Source organism: Monodelphis domestica, chromosome 1, assembly GCF_027887165.1.
Source record: "Monodelphis domestica isolate mMonDom1 chromosome 1, mMonDom1.pri, whole genome shotgun sequence".
In the NCBI taxonomy this organism is placed as follows: domain Eukaryota; kingdom Metazoa; phylum Chordata; class Mammalia; order Didelphimorphia; family Didelphidae; genus Monodelphis; species Monodelphis domestica.
In genome coordinates, this window is record NC_077227.1 from 294,624,261 (window position 1) to 294,649,838 (window position 25,578).

The 25,578-nt window shown below is 31.0% G+C and overlaps 1 protein-coding gene across 32 annotated transcripts in view; it reads right to left on the reverse strand.

Moving 5' to 3' along the window:
* Positions 1-2,140: 2,140 nt before the first annotated feature.
* The window catches only part of LRFN5 (leucine rich repeat and fibronectin type III domain containing 5), a 336,860-nt gene continuing 313,422 nt past the window's right edge, over positions 2,141-25,578 (reverse strand). For 17 of the 32 annotated variants that reach the window (XM_056821012.1, XM_056821009.1, XM_056820962.1 and 14 more), the window contains one exon: positions 18,836-22,701. In XM_056821012.1, the coding sequence (XP_056676990.1) occupies positions 21,759-22,701 (943 nt within the window). In that variant the 3' untranslated portion in view covers positions 18,836-21,758. Of the gene's footprint in view, positions 2,532-12,706; positions 15,651-18,835; positions 22,702-25,578 lie in introns of those variants that run through there. The other 15 variants (XM_056821065.1, XM_056821061.1, XM_056821060.1 and 12 more) reach the window with 2 other exon arrangements.

A 25,578-nucleotide genomic window follows, 5' to 3' on the forward strand; every position in this document is an offset into this window, starting at 1 on the left:
AGGAGTGAAGGTGGTGGATCTTGGGGGTGATCCAAAACTTTTACTTTCCAATATAAAATTGGTGATATAATATGGAAGCCAGGGATGAGGGACTCAAGAGAAGTGGATAGTGTAGAGTTGAACTGGTTCATCAAGTAGTTAAGATGAGGAAAAGTGAGAGAGATTAGTGAAGTGGAGATGTTTCTCACCTGATTGAAATACAGTTGTTGTACTGGGGTTGTCAGGAAATTAAAGGTCATGGTATGCGTGAAGAGTAGTGTTAGGTAAGGAAAGACAAAGAGAGATGGAGCATCAATGGATTTTTTGTCAGATGAGGGGATTTAGAATTTCTTGAATATAAAGGTGACATATATATATGTGGATAATGGCAAAATTAAGGCTATCTTTGTATGTGGCTGAGGTGAGATGGAAGAGTAGCTCATGAGTAAGCTCAGTAGGTATGTATGAATAGATTAAAGAATTTGGAGACCCCTAAAATGAAATTTTGGACATGAGTGAAAATAGTCCCTTGTATTAAGGCAAGAACTTAGGAGAAACAAACTCTCTCAGATATTGAACTCAGTGAGAAAAAAGAAAAGTGACTTGGATGAAGATCTGTAGACAATAGCTGCCAGAATTTTCATTGAGAGGTAGATATGAATAAAATGGACCTCAAAATAGAGTTTACCGAGAAATCATTAGTAAGGAAGAGTTTGGAAGTAGCATTGGAAAACAAAGAATATTCTTTACTCCTAAATAAATAAATACTTATGGAAGTGCCTATTATTATGAGTATGTATATATGCATATATGCAAACATATATATGTATTTAAAACCATTCCATATTTGAATATGACAATGTAAGAGGCACATGATACTGTGAATAGAGATCTGGCCCAGGAGCCAGGAAGACTGAGAATCTGAATTACAAAAAAAGGTGATGTGTTGTATTGAAAAAGAAATTTAATCAGCTCAATTCTCTACATGCCCAAGTTCTTTTCTCCATCCCCTTCATCATAGCATAAGAATCTGTATTAAATTTGATCTGTGCTTTCACTGATGTGGATATCTCCTCCAACTATTCTATGATATTGGTTATAATCCATTTATTCTTGCCTATCCTGCACTATTTTTACTCATGCCCCAAATTTCATTTTAGGGCCTCCAAACAATTCTTCTGGTCTTCCTTATTTTCTTTTGATATTAAAACAGTATCAATAGAACATATATAAGCAATAACTCATTTATCTTTTGCTCTCACTATGTGAATAACTTATATTTCCTTACATTTACACACTCAGTATGGATAATCCAAATTTCTACATAATTTTTATAAATACTGAATTGATATAGCATCATGTTATTCAGCACTTCAATTGACTCAATGCTAGGAAATCACAAGCAGAAAGATTAAAAAATGTTATAAACCTGACTAATCAAGTTCACAACAAATACTGTTTCTCATAAGCCAAGTAGTAATTTGAGTTCAAATCATATTGTTTTTAATGCTTTACCCAACCCTGACTAAACTGACAAAGAAAAAGGTATTTCATTGCTATAATGTATGAGTCCTAAAGCTAAACTTAATTAATATTTATTATTGCTAATGGATATTTTTACTCCTCTCTCTGTCTCTGTCTGTCTGTCTGTCTGTCTCTCTCTCTCTTTCCTCTTCTCTGTCTGTCTCTGCATAGGTATAATGGTGTAAATATATAAATATACCTATGTATAAATATATGTATATATTTTTGGTGTTATAACATATTTTCTCTATTAATCAAGGTTCTCATAGAAATTTGATAAACTGACATTTCTGAAGAAACATCCTGAAATCATTGAAGTCTCCTTTATATTGGTTCTTTTGAATATAAATTTTAATTCTATACCAATATATAATAATCTTAGCATGCCTACCTTGATCATTCCTGAAGTTCCCCCTCTTTTCTTTCCTGCTCTGAAACATGTGGCTACTGCGAGGCTGCTTTAATATGTAGCATGGCTTCTCACAGAATAGGATGTATTTTAGTTATTATAGTTATTTATATTTCAAGTTTAGTGTCACTACATTGTATAAATGTAAGATAACATTTTAATTCTCATATTTTTTTCACCAATAATATTCATAGCAAGAACTTTTTGATAAATCAATCAACGTGTAAGTTCTGTTGGAGTAAAACATTTATTTGTTAAAGTGATATAAGTTGTTACTCAGGTTCTACAATCTGTTAATTCATGGCTGGAAATGTATAACATGAATCAGTACAGAAATTGTTGCCAATGTAGACGTGTTGTATTTCTTTATTACTAAAAAAATTAGGAGAACAGAGAAGATATTTGACTTTAAAAGGGGATGAATATAGTCTGATGGAGCTGTCTGTTGATGTCAGACTTCCTGCTTTTGGTTCAAGTGGAAAGTCTCTTCAAGGATATCAGTTGAATAATTGTTCATCTTTTTAACTTGAAATCATTTTCTATTTTATCCAGTAAAAATATCAATGACTTTTTTCAGGAGTCAGAGGTGAGATGATGTTCTTCACATTAGGTTCAGCCTCTAGAAAGAGAGTTGGGGAGGTGGGGATGGAGAAAGAGGAAGAGAGAAAGACACACACACACATTCATGTAAACAAACACACATACAGAGAAGGGGGATAGACATAACTAATAAGATAGCTATGCTCCTAGTTCATGATTCTACAAGTCCTCAAATTGTAAGAACTTAAGCTTCTGTGTTTTATAATTCTATTATCAAACCCTATAAGTATTAAAGCACTTATGCACCTTGCAAAACATGATACCTTACTGGCTAAGAATATAAAGACATGAGAAAATTATTTTTAAGACAATCTGTCTAATGTTAAATCTGTTCTCAATATGTGACTCTTAATATTCTCAATAATTCCAAAACAAGTAAGGGAATAACATTTCTTCCAGAATCTTTTACATGTTTTTAAAAATAAAGGTAATTTGTAGTCTAGTCATTTTGTAATCTAGTCATTAAGAGAAATAGTTCTAATCCTAAGAAAATATAACCATTATAATATTAGAAACATTGAATTTGTTTGTAGGTTAATGTTAAATTATTGGAAAATTCTTTCAATTAGTTACCTCCAATGGAACCAATATACTGGAGACCTATGTATAATCTACACTCTTATAAATTTGATTAGGAATTTCTAAAATATATCTATCAAATTTCAAGGAAAAGTAAAATAAAAATTTAATAATATTAAGTTTTTAAAGGCTTATTAAAGTTGTCAAAGACTAAGCCCCCAAATCAGGAATTAGCATAAGTCCACTTAACTAATTTAAAACTTTTTAAAACAGCTCAAATGGTTTTTAAAAACATAGAATTATTTAGTGGGAAACTTAAAATTTGTCAGTGTAGAAATAATCACCCATATTGTATTGTTTGCAGTTATGAAATGTAGAGATGTCTATACCTCACAAAAATAATAAGCAATTTTTTGTAAAGTCACCAACTTAAAAACTAAAGTTTTCCTCACCCACCAAAAGACTTCAACATGCTAAGAATGTTGAATTATCTCCATTTTAGGATGATATTTGTTCTCAGTTGTTTAATATACTTAGAGTTCTGGTTCAGAAGTCATTTGATGCAAGTAGGGAAAATTTTATACTAAAAAAAATTAAGGACTCTCCAACAACTTGAATTCTAACAAAGGAATTAACTGAAATCACTGTTGGCCCACTAGATAACATTTTTAAGTTTATTAAAGGCTTATTAAAGGTGGTCTAAGGAGTAGTAATGGATGATTCATCTGAAAAAGACTAAGAAAAAATTCTTTTCAAAATCAATTAAAAGTGTAATTAAGCTTCATGACAATATTATTTATGGTTCATGTCACAAGATAATATTATAATTTAAATAGTATATAACAAAGTATTTTTGACTTTACATTTCCCAGTTATAATTCCTTTGAAGGAATATAAATTGGAATACATTTTGTTATGGCCTTTATACAAAGTTTACACAAATCTGCTTCTCCTTTTATATAGTTTACATTTTCTCATACATATAATCTACATCCCAGCTAATCTGTAATTCTTAGTTTCCCGAATGTGCAAAATGCTTTCTCACCTTTACACTTTTGCTCATACCATCTAGTACATATGTTGAGAATACCTTTTCTAATTTCTCCCTGTAAAAATCTTTCCTATCCTTTGATGCCCAATTGAAATTCCACTTTCCATAAGAAAACATCTCTGATTTACTCCCTGATCCCAAATGTAAATAATTGTTTCCTTTTCAGAAGCCTCAAATAATTTTCATTATAAATTGATCAAATTCTAATTTGTAATTCATGTGTACATATCTTATCTCTCCTATGAGACTGTAATCATGTATCCTCAGCTCAATGCGTTAGTGTAGTCATTAAGAGAAATATTTCTAATCCTGAGAAAACATTTCATTGCAATAAACAATTGGTGAATGAAGAGTTACAGCAATGCTCCAGTGTACCTAAAAGAAAAAATGAAGTGGATAATACAATTGCTTGCATTTTGTAAAAAATAAATCTTATTATTCTATTTCAATCACAAATCAGTGGGGCATATCGAGTTACAAGGAATTTTAGCTATGGTATCTTATATTCAATTTCATATTATATACCAAGTGACTAAGTAACTCTTAGATTTTAGGATCAAATTTTAAAAATTATCATTTAATCAAAATAAACCCTGGGAGAAACCTCAAAAGTGAAGACCATCTCCTATGTAATATACTATTTATTAGTGACAAATTATATTTATAATAGAAAAATAAGATTAGACTATAATCTAAATAATCAGAAAAAATTAACAAGTGCAAACTTGTAAAATAAAAAAAGATATACAATTAAAGGGCACAAACTAAAAATAAACCAGGATGTCAAGATAATATGAAAATGGTTTCACAAATAGTATTTAATAGACAATAGCCTGGCTGGTAGAAAGATAGATAGTTAGATATTTGCCATTAGAGGCAGGAAAGCCAAAGTTTAAGCGTGGCCTCTCACATTATGCAAGTTCCCTATCTTATCATTGAAACTGGCAGATGACAAAAAGTCAGAGATTTTCTGCATTGGGAGAGAATTTCAACATTGGGAGTTTCTTTACTGATGCAATCACAGGTCCAGAACTCCATCTATGCCAGAACAGTGAAATTTGTTTAAATCATATAAATTATTATTCAGGTTCTATTATTTATTAATTCATGTTTGACAATGTGTTAACATGAATAAGTGCAGAAATTTTTGATAATTATATACTTTATATTTCTTGGTGAATGAGATGAACCTTCTGCAAAAAATAAATAAATGAATGAATGAATTCCTTCTCCTATGGTTCAGGAATGAGAAGAAAGCAATTTCCTTTATTTGGCACATTTCCCTGGAATTTGTGCTTCATTTCTTGAGATAAAGGAGTTAAATAAAGAAAGCCCTTGTTCCTTTGGCAGCTAGTTATATCCTATCAGGGTACACTCTTTCCCTCCTTCCTTGTGATTTCTGTCCATTCCTTTCCCACAGTTTAGTCTCATAGAAAACATAACACTTGCTAAAATGAGGGTTATCTGGATAACAGAAATAGGAACCATGAAATTTAGAATAATTTGTGGAGGCAGAAAAACTGGATGAGACAGGAAGTGAACAATAGGCTCTTCCTCAAAATCTTAAATTAGCATTCCTAAGGGTTTTATGATGATTTATACCATCAAACTCTCTTGGAACTCCACATCATTGTCTAGACATCACATCCTACCAAAGACATTAAGTACTTAAGTCCAAAAAAATCACAAAAACAAAAACAATTTAGGAAATAAAATATCTGAAAAATGATTAAATAATTAAAGTTCTTAATTTAGAGAAGAAAAGACTGAAGATGTCAATGATTTGCAAGCAGATGAAAGTTCATTATGTAGAATGTGGAGAAGAGATAGTCTACATTTACAATTGGGATAAATAAATATGAAAGGAAGGTTATCTGAAGGGTGAAAAAATTTTATAAGGGAGAATTTCCTGACAATGGATTGATTATTGAAAAAAGTTTTGGGGAACTTTGGTGATGTTTTAATAATAAGGCCAACTTATCACCTCAGGATTGTTTGAAAAGTATGCTATCAAAAGAAAATTTAAAAAGAAAATTACTTCTTTACATCACATTCACATTTAAGAACCTATGATCCTTGTGGTCCACAATAAATTATATTTTATTTGAATGTTAAATGAGATTTATAATAGCTTTATTACATATTTGAATGCTTCCTATTGTAACATTTCAGACAGCAGTTTGGCATTAGTTACAGTGTAGCATTACTAGTGTGTCAGGTGTTCCTACATGCAGGACAGGCTGGGTTATAGGTAGAGAAATTAGAAAAGTAAAATCATGCCATGTGCTCTCTTCTCTATCTTTCCTATAATTTTTTTTGTTCATGACTATTCAGTTTATGAAAATGTTAAATAAGAAAACATGATAGATAAATAGGTAATGAAATTTCTGGAAATAAATATTTAGTTTATAAATTTTTCTCTTTATTTTAATTTCTCCTTTTTGTCACTTTGGTATCAGATACCATATTTGGAGCAGGGGTTGGGTTGATGCTGGTCTAGGTTAAGTCTAGGATTGAAACTATCCCAATTTATCTCTTTTTCCAGCATCTTTTCCCCAGAACTCTCTGAACCATTCCAAAGCCATAATTCTTAACCTCAGTAGTCAAGTTAATCCTTAGAAAGCATCTCAGTGTCTATTGTCACCATGAGGCAGGTAATATTATGATATATTATTATTTTGAATTAACAATTCTAAAAATAAAATTCCCATTGAGATTTTTTGTTTGCTTAAGAACTTAGGGATTTGATCATTAAATTTTAAATACTTCACAAAATTGCTATGAAATATAGTTGGTCTTTAAATTAAAATGTAGGTTCACTTTCATGCTTATTTTTAAGTCATATTTCATTGCAATCCTGTACTTTTTCATAGTTATTCAGTTTCAGACTGGTGATATTTGCTAATTATCCTTAATCAGCATTATTAATTTGTTTTCTATTTCTAATAGATCCAGTGATTTCCATAAATTAAGAAACATCTACACTCTTATCCCTTGAGGAATAAGACAATTCATCCTTTTAGTTTCCATAGTAATTTTATAATAAAGTTAAATCTTTTGAATATCTTTGGGACAGTTAAGGAAAAACATTTAATGGCCTTATGTCAATAATGGTCAATTAGGGAATAGTTATCTAGAAAACTAACGCTCTCAATAACTGGACAATAGATTTCAAGCTACAACGCACATTGGGTGTAATGTAGTATATTTCTCTCACCCCTTATTTAACAAATGATGAAAATGATGTTAAGAGAGGGGAAGTGGCTTGTCCAAGGTCACAAGGTCACAAGCAAAGACTTGGGAAGCCAAGTCTGATTCCAAATCCAGTGTCATTATTTTTCTTTACCATATTGCTTTCTCAATGAATATTCCAGTAGATCAGGGACCAAGAGAAGCAGGAGGGCTGTAATACAGAAATGGTATGACAAATACATGGGAGGCCTTAAATGAAAGAACAAGATGCAGTGTGTGGGGGTGATATGGAAGAAATAAATAGTCCCTACACCTCATAGTAATGATTAGGTCAGGGATGTCTCTACACTGAAATCAGTTGCATCTATCTTCTTAATATTTGGGGATATTTTTTCTGGTTCCCAGCAGAAAAAAGAAAAAGGTAGCCTACATCATGGATCTCAGATGAAATAAGGACAGAGTTTTGCCAAAGCCACTTTTGAGTTGGAAGATAATTTGTGGCCCATTGAGTTCCACTCAACTTATTGCAATCTCTACAATCTCTACTTGAAAACCTCTGGTGAGAAGGAATCCACCATCTTCCAAGGCAGTCTATTCCCCACAGATTGATCTAATTATTAGAAAGCGAAGTTAAAATTCATACCTGCAACTTTTACTTATTAATACTGGTTCTACTTTCTGGAATCAAATAAAACAAGACTAAAAATTTCCACATTACAGGTGTTCAAATAATTGAACACAATTTTCATGTGACATCTGTTCTCCTAAACTCTTATCTAGAGGAAACACCTCCATTTTCTTCAAAGTAACTTCAAATAATATGGATTTAATGCCCTTTATCAATATGGTTGTCTTCCTCCAGACATTATCGAGCTGACTGATGGTTTTCTTAAACACTGGCCTCAGAACTAACTACAGTAATCTTGTAATCTAATGCACTGGCCAGGGCAGAGTATATATAGAATGATTATCATTTCATAATTCTCAGAAGCTATGACTATTAATGAAGATCAAGATTATATTAGCTTTTTGGACTACCAAAGCATAAAATTAACTTATATTGAACTTTGAATTTACTAAAGCCCAGAGTTTTCCCCCAGAAATAATATTATAAAGTTGATTTAATGAGCCAAATTAGATTTCATTATTTTACCCCCACTGAAATACTTTTATTAGATTTATTAGATTTGCCCCAATGCTTTAGTTCATTAAGAACTTTTTAGATTCTGATTGTTAGTTTTCCATTTCAGCTTTGTGTTATCTGAAATTTTATTTATGTTTATGTTGCATAAACATATATATATATATATATATATATACATAAAGATCTTTTTTTCCCCAAAACACTGAGAAAAAGTGTTAACACAGATAAAGTCAAATACCACTTAATGGGGTACTCTACTAGAATCCCCCAAACCATTATTCTTTGTTTTCATTTTATCTACATATTGTCATCTACTTCATGTCTCCATATTTTAAAAAGAGCCCTTCGAGACACAAAAACTTTTGCTAAAACCTAGATAATACATATCTACATCATTCTCCTAGTCTATCAGTTCTTGGTCATATTGGCTTCTATTAACCCTTTTAAAGTTAGTGTGGCATTAGATATTCTTGATTAAGATATGTTGGGGTTTTTAAATCATTGCTTCATTTTCTAGATATCTACAAGTTATTTTATTAAAGTACCCTCCTAGAATTTTCCAGTTATCTAAACCAAGTTCACATTTGTCCATCTAGCTGTATTTTCTGTTTTCAACAATATTACAAACAGTGGCTCTTTCAATATCCAATGACATAGTTTGTCTATGTCTTGAAAGGGAAATCAGATCCTCTAATTCATCTTGAATTAATGATCCCAAATAACATTTTATATTTACCCCTTATTAAAGTGATTTTTATTGGATTTACTCCAGTTATTTAGCCCATTAGGAACTTTTTAGATTCTGATTGTTAGTTTCCATTCCATGTCTGGGTCATCTGGAAACTTAATCATTGTGATATGTACATATTTATTAGCAGTCTGTTTGCCATTTTTATTCTGTTGAGTTCAATGCAAAGGTCATTCTCTTTGACAGTAGAAAAGGAGCAGAATAAGGATTGAATTGCAATCATTTCTTTCATGTCAATTATTATCATCGTATTTGTTCCAAACAATAACCTTTTCCCTAAGTTCCTTTATTTTCCCTCACTATAACTTTAAAAAACTAAAATCATTTTTATCCTAACTCATTCTGAGCTTGAGCATTCCTGATACTAGTTTTACAAGACCATGCATGAATATTTCATTTCATATTTTCATATGTCTCTGCTCTAATCTTCTATAGACATCTTTCTTAAAATTAAAAGTTCCCTGTGCATCCACCTAGGTCTCTTTGTAATCTTTGTAATTAGTGGTTTGGGTTTTCTTTGGTCCTTTTTTGGAATTTCTCCCATTGTATATTCAGAATTTCCCTCTTGGATGAATTTGATCTGTAGACCAGGAATTCTCTTTTCTTCCCCTCTGAATCTTTTGAAAAATCCCTTTTCCTACTTCTAAAATTCATTTCAGAATATGTCCACAGGGTAGTCACTTTTCTCTTCCCCATGCCCAAATTTCCTATAACCAATATCCCCCAAATCAATTCTTCAGATATTTTATAGAATTTCTTTTTGTTGGTAGAAGGACGAAAGCTCTTCTGTTATCAGAAAAAAATTACAATTGAGGCATGGATAACTATAATTTCTCATCACTACTATTGCATATCTCAATGCCCAGTTTGTTACTTGTTTTCCTGAACTTATCTAGTTTCTCCCTTAGTCCAACTGATCTTAAAAATATACCAATAACAGAGTCACTTCCCTTTCTTAATCCATTGACCTTTACCCAAATGTTTTGGATATTTCCCACTCTGGTTCCAAGCTTTCTGCATATATGTATGCTTTTCCAACATACAATAACACTTCAATTCACCATGCTTTATATGTGTACTCTTTCTTTTGATTAAAACATATCCATCCAGAGTCATGTTCTTGATTTTTATTACACAAAATTTCAATAATTCCATGAGGCCAGATTTGTCTTCTTGTGGTAGGATTTCTAGTTCCTCTTGCTTGTTTCAAACATTTTGAAGCATTGTTTAGGTATAAATTTTAGCACAACTTTTTTACTAATGAATTATTTCTTGAATTTCTAAAAATCTTTTCTGAGCTTCTGGGTGTCTTACTAATTTTTGCTGCCCTCTAGGATACTTAATCTCACGGATATACATAATTCTCCTCATTCCCCCTTTGATGAGATTGAAATGATACCAAATATTCTTGCTATCTTTTTTTTTTTTGGTGCACTCTGAACAGAAGTCATTCCTATTTAGTTCATCAAATCTTATTATCAAACACAAGAACTTCCTAAAGATGTGAAATGTGTGTGTATAGTATTTCTTGCCTTGAGAGTGATGAAAACTAAACCTGTGTACCTAAAGTCTTAACTTTTTTGCAAAAGATTTTATAATATCTGGAAATATTTTCTTGGAAGCATCATTTATGACTCAACAAAAGTGAGTATATTTAACAAATTTTAAAAGTATATTTAACAAATTTATGCCTTATTTACATGTCCCAGGAAGACAGCAACCTTTTTCCTTTTTTGATGTCCCTGAGAAAGGAGTCAACAATCAACACTACTCTTCATTTCTGCCTTGAAACTTTTCTCATTACCAGATAGCTTCTGTGGTTCTACTTTATCACTCATTGGAGTATAAATACCTGCATTTTTTTTCTCACCACATCCAACTCCCTTCCCTTTAGGGAGAGCAACATTTTTTCCCTTTATTATTGTGTGCAATTATCCTTTTTTCTTTCCTCCTATCTGTATAACCTTCTTCTAGTCTAACCTCCAAACAAAAGTTGTTTCCTCTCTGGCACTTTAAATTTTCTTCCCAGTGAAGCCCTGCTTTTGTTGTGTTTGATGAACAGGTGAATGTCCCTGATAACTTGCAGTGGAAAGGCCTTCTTTGTGTTTCCTTTTCTTCTAGGAAAAATATTAACTTAAATGTGCCATATGGATACAAGTCATCCAACTGAAGCAAAACACAACCAAGAAATACAAGGCAGATTACTATAAAATCTGTGAAGTTTTCCTTAATATTTTTTTCTGCTAAAAGTAGTTCTTTAAGAACTTAATCTATTTTTACCTTTTGGAACATGAAAAATACACTGACCTTCCTTTCCTTTATGTTGATAGCTCCAGAGCAGAAACATTATATTCCTTCCCTTTTGCTTCATTCTCTTAGTTGTTCTGTCAATGTACTTTCACCCCAACTAATATACTCTACTAAAATTTTTAACCATCAATTTGTTCCACTTACCTTTTTTTACTTACCTTGACTGGCCAAGTACTTTTTCCTTTTCCTTAAATATTTCTTGATTCCTTCTCTTCAATTACCCCATTTATCTAATTCTCCTTCATTCTCATTTTAACCTTCTCTCTTCCTTCAAACTTACTTCATAGAGGTACACTATAAAATCTAGATCTGGACATTATTGTCCCTCAAATATTCCTAAATTTCTCTGCTATAAATTCAATTTCCTTCCTTTTTCACAAGTCCAAACACCTCCAAATCATACAAATAATTCAGTTGTTAAAAAGTGAGTCCTTTTTTCAACTGCAACTTCTCTTTCAATCCCATTTTACCATGGAAGCTAGAAACAAATGCCAGAATCTGGCACTCATTTAAAACAGTTCTGGCCTCTTAGAGAGAGAAAAGGAGTAGGCACATAACCTTCAAAACATCAGGATAAGCAATGTTTAAAAGCCATTATATCAAGTAGCAAGGGAACTTAACTTAGTCTAATTATAATTTTTTAGTTACTCATAAGGTATAGGTCTAATGGAAAAGGAAGCTGACCCATATATATTTTAGTTCAAAGAGAGGTCAAGTTTCAGAATAGTGAGATAAGGATGGAAACTTTTATGAATTTAAGTGATATGAAAGGAAGACTTACCAGAAAGTCAGTTAACTCAAGTTTGTTTCCTTTCTGAGGGCACTATGAATCTGTTAAACTTTGTGACCCTATGGAAAGTGGCTCTCATTGGAGATGGAGGAGAGTCTTGTTCATTGCCTTTGTATTTTGTGTGAGGTGATCCTGAGTATGTGTGTGGAGATCTAGTGACTACTTTTACTAAGAAGCCAAGAAACTATGATTTAGTAGAAGACAGTCCCCAATATTGGACTGGCTCCATACAGACCCAGTGCTTATTGGACTGAACTTTATGTTACATTTAAAGTACTATACTGTCTATTATTTTATGATGTAATGTAACACGTAATGAAAGACTGCTTAAACTAATATGTACAAAAAGACTGGATCATTAGCAAAATAAAGTCAATTTCCCCCTATCGTTTATAAGATATGGTTCTAGTTAAATAAAAATTACTTAACAGAAATATATAGAGTTTTAGTAATTTTATTAATAATGTGTCAGGGCTGTAACTAGGAACAAATCAGATTTAGTGATTCAAATCTGATAAAAAATGTACAATAAATACATTTGACTAATGTATGTATTGTGGGTTTTCATTTAAATATGTCTTTCCTTCTTCTATGACGTTCTATGCAAGTCTTCAAATCTCAAATATAAAACTGCATGGATATTTATTAATTACAAAAGTAATACATATCTAAGAATTCATTTTATTACCACTGCTTTCTAGAAGAGAAAAATACAAGGAGACTTTATTTACCATAAATATTTTAACCATAAAAAGGACTTATCATGCCTTAATGTGGTTACATTAGTAGTATTTCAAAACAAAAGCAGATCTCCTTTTTTCAATGTTGTGATGGTTGGTCTTCATTAATAATTGCCAAACAAACCAAAAAACTAAAGGCAGGCAGCTTTCTGGTAATGAACTTCTCTAATTTTACTTAGTTTGGGTCCCAAAGGCAGATAAAAAGCCCATCACAAGATCTATTCTTGATATCTTTCCAGATTCATAGTATTCAATATAATTCACATGCCATTATTTGGGCTTCAAGATAAAAGAGTCACTTCCATGCTATAAAACTATTCACTTAAATTTGTTACAAATGCTCTTATTTTTTCCTATTCCACCCCAAACTTTCATATATGTATATAGATGTCAGAACAGTTTTCATTATTAGGAACAATTGCTTTGGACTTATTTAATGTTTTATATGTTAAAATATTATTATTAAATTTTTAAAAATTAGTATTACCAAAAATGAAGTTGGATAGAAGTGACATGAGAAAAGGGATGTTGAAAAAAATGTTTAGATTCTAGCACTTTGGGCAATACTTTATAGAAAAGTTATAGAAAAATATGATTCACATAAAGTCAAAAGAAATGGAAGACATTCTGATTTGAATCAGTGAAAGAATTAGTATTCATCAGTATGAAATACTGATAAAAATGGACCTACTTGAGATAATTACTGTAGTAATATTTCTCACTTATGCAAAGACAAAGGTATTAATATTTATTCTGTACATAAAGTAAAAATAAAGCAAAAACTCGAAAATACTATATGCATAATTTTCTATGCAATTTGCATGTTTTGTAAACTTTGTTTATGGCATTTTTTTAAAATATAGGAATAAACAACAAAGTATTAATGGTAACTATTGTATCTAAAACTGAAATATGCTCAGCATTTTGAGCTATTCCAGATCCAATGATATATGGCATAAAATAAACCACACACACAAAAACAAACATACAGAAAGATTGCATCTTCCATGTAATTATGTTTCCTTTTTTAAAAAATTGATGACAATTTTTTAAATGGTTGAATACTGAACATGGAAAATAGTGGGGAGCAGTGATCAAAGTAGCATGGTGTAGTATAAAGAGCAGGTTGGTCTACTTGATCTCTTTTTTTTTTTTTTGAAGCTTTAATATTTTATGAATTTCCACTAAATTGAGAATGGTATAGTCTATTAAATGCTTTACTGAGCATAAGGAATGCCAGATTCAAATCCTGTGTCTGACATTACCAGCTTATCCTCTCTGAGTTTCAGTTTCCTCATCTATAATAATTGTTATAGTATCTCCCTCATAAACTTGTGAAGCTTAAATGACATGGTAAATTAAAATGTCTTGCAAACTTGAAAGTGATAGATTTTATTTATTACTCAGCTATAATGTGTGAGGCACTAAAACAAAACAGTGCTTCAAGAAGCTTACTTTCTCTTTGGAGGACACCACATGTATACATGTAAATTTACAGAAGATAACTTGAAGATGGAGAGAATACAAGTACCTGTGAGTACTGGGGAAAATTTTCCAAAGAAGGGGAGACCTGAGCTGAGTCTTGAAGAATGTCAAGGATTCTAAGAGGGAGAGTGGAAGGAACACTTTCTTGGTATAAGGAATAGCCTTTGCCAAAGAACACAATTTAAAAACTAATTTAAAAACATTTCAGGTTCTGAGAATATTAACCAGTTTGGCTAGGATGTAGAATGTGTATAGAGTAATGGAGTTCTCTATACATAAGCTGAAATAATCTGAAATGATAAATGGAGCAGGTGAAATTTAAATTTTTGAATTGATGTTCAATCTTTCAAATACGTAATGCAAAACAAGAAGATTTTGTTTTTATTATAATAAAAGCTACAAGTTTTTCCAGAATTTGACAAAGCTGCATGTCTTCCTATGCTCAGACACAAGCAAAGTGGTTCCATTATGCTATTTGAACAGAATGTCAGAGTTGTGCTTTGCTCTGAAAAGATATTCACAGTGACATTCAAAATTCAGGGTTACAATGCTGACTTGAAATTTTGTGGAAAAACCTGAAGAATAATAACCATATAATGAAAAGAATACTATAAATATCTTTGTTGTATTTGTTGTATTTTTTATAGCTGCTCCACTTTAGTCAGAAATCTAATACATCTCATCTTTCATTGAGAATGTAGTATAGTTCTTAGCTCTCCCTGAAAATAAGGGGTTAAAAGATAATGTTCTTTGGAAAAGTTTCCTTTTAATCAGTCATGAAGCATTTATAAAAATGTAAATTAGACAAGCTGTAACTATAAAATTAATGAAACTGATTCTTTAAATCACAACACAAAATCAATCTTACTACCAAATACATTGTGCTACAGTAAATAGAAAATTAATAGTTAATACAGAAATGACTGGTTATAAATCAGTCAACAAAGTGCCTTCAAACTTTAGTTTAATTAACAAATGAAGTTAGTAAACTTTTACATGAAATTTGAGTACACTATATTAAACAAGTATCACAGACAAACCAAAAATTCACTTAAAACTAAATACCTGTTACATAAGTATCAAAGAGTGCCTTCAATATGCAATAACAAGCTCACCTGTGTGTTGTGGGCAATCTTGTCAACATTAGGCAGCAATGCATCTGGGAATAAAATGTTAATTTCATGAAAATTAATTTATTCATTAAAATGCACACCCTAATAAATGTTCCCCTAATATTCTGGAAAAGCTTCATCTCTACAAGTCTGGACGTGATGTCATCCACTATTCATTATATATAAATTCTATGTTGGTTAATTTACAATTTTCCATTTTAATGTCTTATGGTTCTTTTTTCTCTATCTCTAATTATTAAATGTAAATTTTAAGTAAAGAATTTATCTAATATCTATAAAATATAATGCATTTAATTGTAGACTTTCCCCAGGAGAATTTGATATGTGAATTAGGCTGTTCTTTACTTATTTATTAATCACAATTGCTTGCATAGATTTATATTTTTTAAACTAATTTAAAAATCTATGTCTTTGTGCAATTCATGAGAAAGTTAAATAATTTCATAGTATTAAGACTTTATATAGGAAAAATATACTCATTTTCACATCTCTTCATGTTAAAACCTTTTCTTTCTTCCTCCCACCTTTGATGAGAGGAAACTCACATATTCTCTCTTCAAATACCCCTAGAATTTCTCTGTAGAAGTAAAAGATTTCCCCTCTATGCCCAGCATTCATTTCTTTCACATAAAAGGGTGATGCACATATGGAAGGAAATAAGCGTACTAAGAAGCTTTGTAGAATAGCTAAGAACAAAGGAAATGAGAATTGTATTATACATCTTAAATGTTGTTGAAGTCTGGTACACATCTATATAGTGGAAAGAATTTGGAGAGAAGAAATTTTCGGATATTTTTTCATTATATCTGTATTTTGTTTCAGCATGACAGAAAAGAATCCTCTAGTTATTTCAAAAATTCTAGACATAATCTATAAACATTCATGATTACATTAACGTAATTAGTATTTGTATTTTAGCTTAGTAGCTAGAGAAACTATCATATGAACTGTTGAAAATGAAGCAGAAAATTATTCAATTAAAGGTCTGTAAACACATTTTTCTCTCCATGTTAGAAAAACTATTTAAAAATGTTTTATTCATGTTACACATAGTGTTCATTACATAAATGCATTATGTCAAAGGAAATATTGTAAATTGCCATTGAGTCTTGTACTTTATTATCACCTTTATATTTATTCTTGAAACTATTATTTTAAGCCTAGTCTATTTCATGTAAAATTATATATATATTATGTATATATATATATATATGTACACATATATATTCTTTCTAGGCTTGTGATTTAAAAAAAACATGTTTCAAACAAAATGTGCTTTCTATCTGAGTAAAGAATTCTGCTCCTCCAGTTGTCACAGAGGTAGAAAGAACTAAGGGAATTAATAAATCTTAGAAAAAAATTGGAGACAGGCTTTTTTTTTCACTAAGAACTTATATTTTGTTATAACTAGAAACATACCAACTATAACATATAGAGGAATTTTGTTAGAAGTAATTTCCTGAGAGCCAATCTCAACATGTCTTATTTGGACCCAAAATAAAATACAAACTCCATGATAAAACATGCAAATGTAATACAGAATAATTTTTACTATATTTGGTATAAAATTAAAACTTTAAATAAAAGTTTCATCTTTTTAATGTCAATGATTTCAGTAGATACCTAGGTAAATATTGATATCATGGAGAATCAGCATACTGGACAAGACAATTAGTTTGGGGAAGTATCACTCAAAATCACATCATTTGTGAATTCTTTAAAGGAAATGAGGATGTTTAGCCATGCAGAAGAGAAGGTTTAGGAAGACCCTAGCAATTATAAGTATTTAAGGGGCAACAATATGTGCTATTTAGAACACTAATTCTGCTTAGCACCACATGTCAGAAATAGAAGATATAAAAGTAGAAGTTGTAAATATTTAAGCTTAATAGAAAGAAAAGAAAAGAACTATTCAGAAGTGACCTGGACTCCTTTAGGAAAGAGTGGGTTAACTTTTATTCTGCAAATCAAAATCTACATATGTTTAAATATGTTAGTGCTTCCTGAATAAATTGTATATTCATTTTATTAAATTATTGTGCAGATGGAGGATAGGTTTTTGTTATATGCCTATGAATCAAACTTAAGGAAAATGAATTAAAAAAGGAAAAAGAAATACAACAATTGATTATACATTATAATAAATGGTGTGTCATATAATTTTAATAACAGAGATGTTTATTACTAGCAAAAAAAAATAATGGGATAAAATCACTTTTTTTCCTTTAATCAAGCCCTAATCTAAATCATAATTATGGCATTGAATTCACCTGTGTTCTTGAGGAAAAGCCAGCAGAGCACAAGCTGAGAATCTTTGAAAATATGTACAGCATTGGTTTATATCTTTAATATGAAGAAAAACCTAGCTAAATTCAGAGTGGTTCATTAGCACTTCTATGTGATTAATATTTTTAACCACAGCAACTCATGAAGACAATCTGCTAAAAGAAAAGGAGTCTGTGATCTTTGCCATTTTAAGGTCGACATTGATGATGTCACAGATCGTAGAAGTACTGAAGTTGGTATTTTAATTTTATTCTTATTGCCAGGAAAACTATAAAATGAGTTATTTAAAGTGAAGCAAAAAAGTCTTTCCAAAAAGTCCCCAAAACATGTATTTCCATATTGGAAAGATGATTTTGAAAATTTTTCATTTATTTTTTGTAAATATTTATACTTCACTATATGATCTTGCAGAAACAAATTCCTCTTTATACCCCAGTTGCTTCATCCATAAAATGATAGGGGTTGAAAAGATGATCTCTAAAGTATCTTTCAGCCCTGTGGTACTTCTAAGTAGTCTGTAAAATATATATTGTTTCAAGAGGGTTCACAATTCATTATGACTAGTTTTCAGTCAAATCATTCACTGAGGTATAACTACACACACACACACACACACACACACACACACACACACACACACACACAACTAAAAAAACATGAAGTATTCTGACCTTATTTCCATTTGGCCACTTCTTCAAACCATTTTGACATGGTTTAAGTACAGATACTTCAGCTGTCAACTTATTTATCCCCTTTTATTTCAACATGTATGTATGTTTATAGATATGAATGTGTATGTAATTTTAATCAAAAACATTACATTATATAAAGGCAACTCAGCATATAATATTTAAGTGGTGTATTCCATTGTATAAAGCATTCCCTTGAAAGCAGATCAAATCTCTTTGGAAACTATATTAAACTGTTTTTTCTCTTCTTAAAAAATTTTATTCATACTTTCATTTACATGGCTATCATTTTGCAATAAATCATCCCTATTCTCCTAGAACCTTCTCTTGTAATAAACAACTACAGGTAAACAAAATAAACCAATACATAGAGTACTATATTAAGTCATTAGATCCACTGGTGTACCATTTAGCATATCAAAATACTAATATACTATGAAATCACAACATATATTTAACTCAGAGTTGAATAGTCATCTCTACCAATATATACCATCATGAGCCAATGATTGAGAGAAGAAAAATAACTGAAGGTCACAATAAACAAAGTATAGCTTCCTTTTTTGAAACATCATAAAAACAAATATAGTTGATTAGGAAACATTGCTTTTAAGCTTTAAGAAAACTGAAACCATAGCATATGATTGCTGAATAATCAATTTTTAAATATTAAGAGCAGGGAACATGAAATGTATCTAGTAAGCAAGAAATGTATTTCAGTTTCATATTTAAAGCCAATTACCTGTTAAAAATGAACTAGTGAAAAGATAATTAAAGATAAATGGACAGGTATTAAAGCAGGATAGTGATAGAGAAATTAGAAGGAGGTAGATGAAAATGTACAGTTTTCTGATAACCCTCATTGAGCCTCTCCACATGAACTACTAGGGCCTATGTCTTATTTCCAACCTGTGCTTATCATCATCATTCAATTAACTCAAGACCTTCATTCTTCTTTCAATCCAAGGGCAAAGATTATTCTTTCTTACTCCACAAAGAAAATATAGGTTCTTAAGAGTAGAGGTTACTTCATTCATTATATTTTTATCCCTAATGTCTAACATAGAACCAAAAAAATACTTATTGGATGGCTGATTGCATGACTCATTCATTACCTTTGACTTACATTCTGGTTTGGGCTTCTCAATTAATTGACTTCTCAATTAATATTTGTTTAGAAACTCAGTAAAAATTTGCATGAAAAGTAATAGAACCAGCATTTGTGACATCATACAAATCAATTTTCAAGGAAAGTGAAGCTTGAAAGAAACAATTAAATTATAGATAAGTAAAATAAGCTATGTGTTCCTCTCAAAACTGCATATAATTGGAGCAGAAAACTGCAGAAATCAATGAGAAATTATAGATTTTAATGCAGTTTTGTTAGAAATGTAAGGGAAGAAGTTCTTGAGAAATAATGGATGAATTTGAAAACCCATCTTTGAGAATGATTTATAAGTGAATAAAAGGTGTGTGATTGGATTTGAAGAGTAGCAGTCAGTGCCTCTTGCTCAAAAATACTTTACCATACTCTATCAGAATGTTAGCTGCGGCATGTTCACTGATTTATTATTCTGGGGCTTAATGGCTTTTTAATCAATGTACTTCACTAAGATTCAGGTTCTTATGAGAAGTTATTAGTTGATTACTGACTACGGTCCTTGAATAATAGAATATAAAATAGGAACCTGAATCTATATGGATAGAGAAATAAGAAGGAATCGGGATGTTTTGGAGTACAAAACAAAAATGTGGGAGAAATCTAGAAAAAACTTCACCCTTTGTCAAATTTTATCTGTTCTGTTAACTCAATCACATGGCCTAGAATTTACTTTGTCTTATCTAGGAAGAAATTAAGCAAGTGATACAAATGACAAAGCTTTGTCTTTAAAAAAAAAAAGAAAAAAAATACAACACTAGCAATTTGAATGAAAAGCTTTAACAAATGCCTAACTTACTTCTACAGAGAAGTCTACATACTGTGTATATCAGTTTCATTTATTTTAGTTGTGATTTCATTTTATGTGCCAGTTAATTGAGAAAGCTCACACACAAGAACAAATAGTTTCATACCATATGTCTTTAAGAAAATTCTTCTGTCTGGACTTTAATGATCCTTAATATATTCATTTTAATGTAGCAGATTTTTCAGTATGTAATCTATAGAAGTATTCTTTCTATAGGATGTTGTTTCAGTAGGTAATATCAAATTATCTAAATAATAATGGTAAAGAATTAAATTCTCAAAATATTGACAATATTAATGAATTATTGATTCTAGATGGGAAAACAAATGATTCTGTTAATAAGAAATGGCTTTAAATCTCCTATGTATTTAACAACTTGTTTTTTCTTCCATTCTTAGGTGGTAATTAAAATGTAATTGTGAAAAAGGAAGACTTCTTTGCTCCCCTTTTAACTTCTATTAGATAGTCACAGAACCCAATATATGCCAAATTGCATGCATTTAGAAACTGGTCATTTATTCATTCCCACATCCTAGAACTAGACTTTTATTTGTGATAGGTACAAAATGAGTTGAATTCTTTCTTAACCATTGAACAATCTAAGTTACTATAATATGTGTCACAGATACCCTAAGGCACCTGTAGCAAAAATGCTAAGAGGGTACTTACTTTAACACCATCTGTGTATACTTATTGTATATTTTATTTTACACAATATACCAGCACAGAGTTGTTCTGTACAGCATTTGCCTCAAAGAAAGGCAACACCACTGTCATCAGAAATAAATATACAGTCTTGTCACTTAAAATATTAATTTTCCCATTAATGGTCTTTGTTAGTTTGGAGGAAATATAATTTCCTTTATGAAAGGCTTTTTTTCCTTGTAAAAACTTTATTTTTGTTGTTGTTGTCTATTAATACAGAACGAGGAAGCCAGTCCTAGAACAGGGGAAAGCATTGATGCTACTTCATTCCCCTTCCAATAACTTGATTTTTAAATATTGTCTTTAGTTGCTACCTACATTATGTGTATAGGTACATAGCTATCTATGTACATATACATACAAAATCCTAGGAGGCTTTTACAGAAACTTGAATGTATAAGCCATAAATCAGCAAGACAAGACTGGAATTCCAAATTCCATGAAAATATTCCCAAAGAATGATTTAAATTTTTTTATAAAAAGCAGGTCACACAGTGCTTTCTAAAATCCACTCAGATCTTGAAAAAGTTGCTTTTCCACTATCCAAGTCAGAATTGCCTGACTGAATTACCATCCCATTCATAGATATGCTCCTTTTAGACCATAATACACCTGTGTTTTCTGACTTAACATAACAATGGTATTCCATTAATTTTCCATTCAGAGAGTACCTGCGCCTTGCTCTGGATCTTTCAGCAGGCACAGTGAGAAACTTACTTGACTTTGATTGTGCTCTTTTAGATGTCGGAACCTCTTTGACAGAATCAGGATGACGGCTAACTAATTGCAATGCAGTTGAGTTATTCCTGTTAGCATTTTGGGATTCAACACTTGAAACAGCTTCATTCTGTGGATCATTACTTGGCTTTGGCCCCATCTTTCGTTTCTGCTTTTGGGATGCAGAAGTGCTTGAAGTCCAGGTATGTGGCAAAGCAGAGGTAGTGGTAGAAGAGTCCTGACTTGAACAAGTGTCTGAAGATTGAATCACATTTTCACTGGGACCTTTGTAGCACTGAATGTTCTCATCATGTCCTATAGCTTGTTTGGAAACTGATTGAGGCATTGTTCCACTGCAGCCTTGGATTTGGGCCCCATTAGTTTGAGAATAAACATTACTGACCTTGGTGACTTTGTGCTGCCCATTGTTATTACAAACCTTATAGCGGATCATTAAAATGATGATAAAAACGAGCACAGAAGCTACAATGATGCCACCAATTATAATAATCATGGTGCCTCCTAAAAACTGAGACTGCATGAAATGGCAACGTACATAATCCTGTTCTGTGGTAAATTGGATGCAACCCACGACTCTTGTGGCAGTGAGGGAAGTGATGCCATCATCATATATAGCCAAGACACACAAGTCATATACAGTTCCAGCAGCCAGGTTATTGACAAGAAATGTTTTGCTCGTAGGAGGTATCATTCTGAGGGACAATGGAATTTGTGTTAATATAGGTCTTTAAAAATATAAACCCATAGTCACTGTGACTTTATTTCATTATTATTTCAGGGGGTTTGTGATAAACATGTTTTTAATAGGAATGAAAGATGGGAAATGACCTGCTCTTATCTTCAACCACTTTAAAATTGGCTCAGTCATGTTCTGGTTGTTGCATTAATATATTAATGGTGCCCGAATCTGTGATTAACTGGTTAGCTTTAATGTTATTTCATGGCATGGTAAAATGGAAGTCAGTAAAAACCATCACTAGAAATGATTTATGACAAATTGGTTTTCAATGTTGTGATTAGAAAATCATTTAGCATTTATGACTCTGTGAAGGTAAAGCCAATTGGAAGTAAGAAAATATTAGAGTTAAGATTATAGAGCCCACATAGGGAAAAAAAATTTTAAGTTCATATTTTCTAATGATTTCACAGGTTTCTAATGGGCGTTAGTCATTTAAATGAAACTTACAAATTCCTCCAATAGTTATTCAAAGTTTTTCTTCTTTATTTCATCTCAATTATCTAACCAATATATAATGATATTTATAAATATTTATCAATAACTTATAAAATGGCAAATAAGGTAGAAATGAGCTAAAATTTGTCTGGCAAAATGAATGCTGGCAAGCCCAGAACATAATTTCCCATTTTTTTGGGTTGCTGCAATACCTTTGACAAGTGTAACTGAAAATTGGGAATAAATACATTTGTACCTGAAGTACCTTCCTTTTCATTGAGTGTTTTTCCCCTCATTAATTTTCAATGATATACTATTCTCACTAACACCAAACTATTCTCCCAATAATAATTTGATTTAAAAATATAAAGAAAATCCTTTAAATATTAAATATTATTCTAAAGAAAAATTATAAGTGAGAAAATATAATAAATCCAGAAAACCAGAAAAATAATTTTCATGTCAGAAATATATATATATATATATATAATTATAGACAATTCTTAGACTTAGAAATAAACTTATAATATCTATGTTGCTTCTTGATGGATTGCAAAGCCTTCAGCATTCTATGGGAAAATATTCTTTGAAAACAAATTTTTAATTTTAAAAATAAAATTAGATATGCTACTTACCAGATTTAATGGCAAAGTTATGAGGTAAAGGGAACTTTTCTACAAAAGTAAACTGCTGGCTAGGTAGTTAGTATTTAATTTCAAAATGGGTGGCAAGTTACTTGTTATGTCTTATGAGTTGTGTTGAGCTTAGAATGGCAAGGATACTTTTCATTATACTAATACCTAGGTAGCTTGTCAAAGTCCTTCACTGTGTAGGTGCCTATACTGAGACCCAGAAAGGAGAGGTATTTTTTTAAAATAAAATTAATAGCAAAGCAAAGTCATCAGCTCTGGTCTACTGACTCCCAGCTAAGCTCTCTTTCATTGTACCAAATTTTGAGAATTATTTTCATTTTCATTCAAAAAGAAAGATCTAATACTTTTAAGCATTTAAGTGACTGCACTGAAATGAGCTACTGTGTGACTATATCAGAAAAAAAAATTTAAGTACATATTACTTCAGATTTACAATTTTTCTGAAGTTAATAAAAAGGAAAAAAGTTTACCAATGGGAGAATTATGTGGAGAAATAGTATATATTACTCTTAAGTTTGAAAGTGATGTAACATGAAGTATGAACTTAAATTAGTCTGATAAAAACACATCAAGAATTCTATCTGCAAATATGTTGTTTGTAAAGTCATAATATTCAGAGAATTTATATTTATTTCAGTGATATTCCTATAACTCAAAACCTTTTTGGAGTTCCTTTTTGAAACTGCTTTCACAACTTACATAAGGAAAATCAGTCATTACTTTTTAATCAGAAAATTATTTTAACCCAAAACAGAACAATCATATGTTTCATTCAATAAAGTGCATTCCAAATAATTATCTGATTGCTCTCAGAAATCAAATATATGCTCAAAGAATGAAGATTTCCCACTTCTATATTATCTAATTCAACTGAGTCTTCATTGTAATAAAGCAGTCTTTTTATTCTGCTCTAATTAATTCTCTATGGCACTCACAACAGTGACTTTCCGGACTTATTCTTTACATCGCTAGGTATAGTCTACTCACATTCTCTCAGATGAAAACTTTACCTCATAATTCACTAGAATTTTTTTGGCAGTTTTCCAAAACTCTCTTTTGTCCATCTCATCTCACATGCATCTGACATTGTCCTTAATTATCCTTTCCCTACTTCTGGTCTCTGATGAAGAGGAAAACTTTCTCATTACCAAGTCCAAGTTAGTACAATATTTAGAACATATACTTTTAGTCTCCTCCTCTACCATTTTTTTCCATCTAACTTTCTGTAACCTTCAGTCCTCCTTGTTCCTCTCTTGATTCCTACAAAGATGCAAAGATGCCAGTCTTTTACACCATTAAAAAATCACTACAGTGGTCATATAATCCCCATGAATTATTGACTCATCTCTCTCTACCTCTTTCCATATTCCAAGGCATTTTCCTTGAAAAAGCCTTCTACATCTAAATCTATATCTACCTCTACTTCCTCTTTCTTCAATCTTAACTAAAATCACTTTAGTCTGTTTTTTTACTTCATCATTTAACTTAAATTGTTTTCTTCAAAGTTACTAATGATTATTTAAACTATCACATATAGTATCTTTCCTTAATCTTCATTTTTCTTGATTTCTGTAAAGCATCTTCCTGTTGACCATATTAGCTGGATATCCTCCATTCTCTTAGTTTTCTGCTCTTCCTTGGTTTTCCTACTTGATTGACCTACTTAACTGCAACAGGAGACCCATCTACCACAGCAACTATGAAATTCTCTAATATTATACATTTCAGAAATGATGATGACC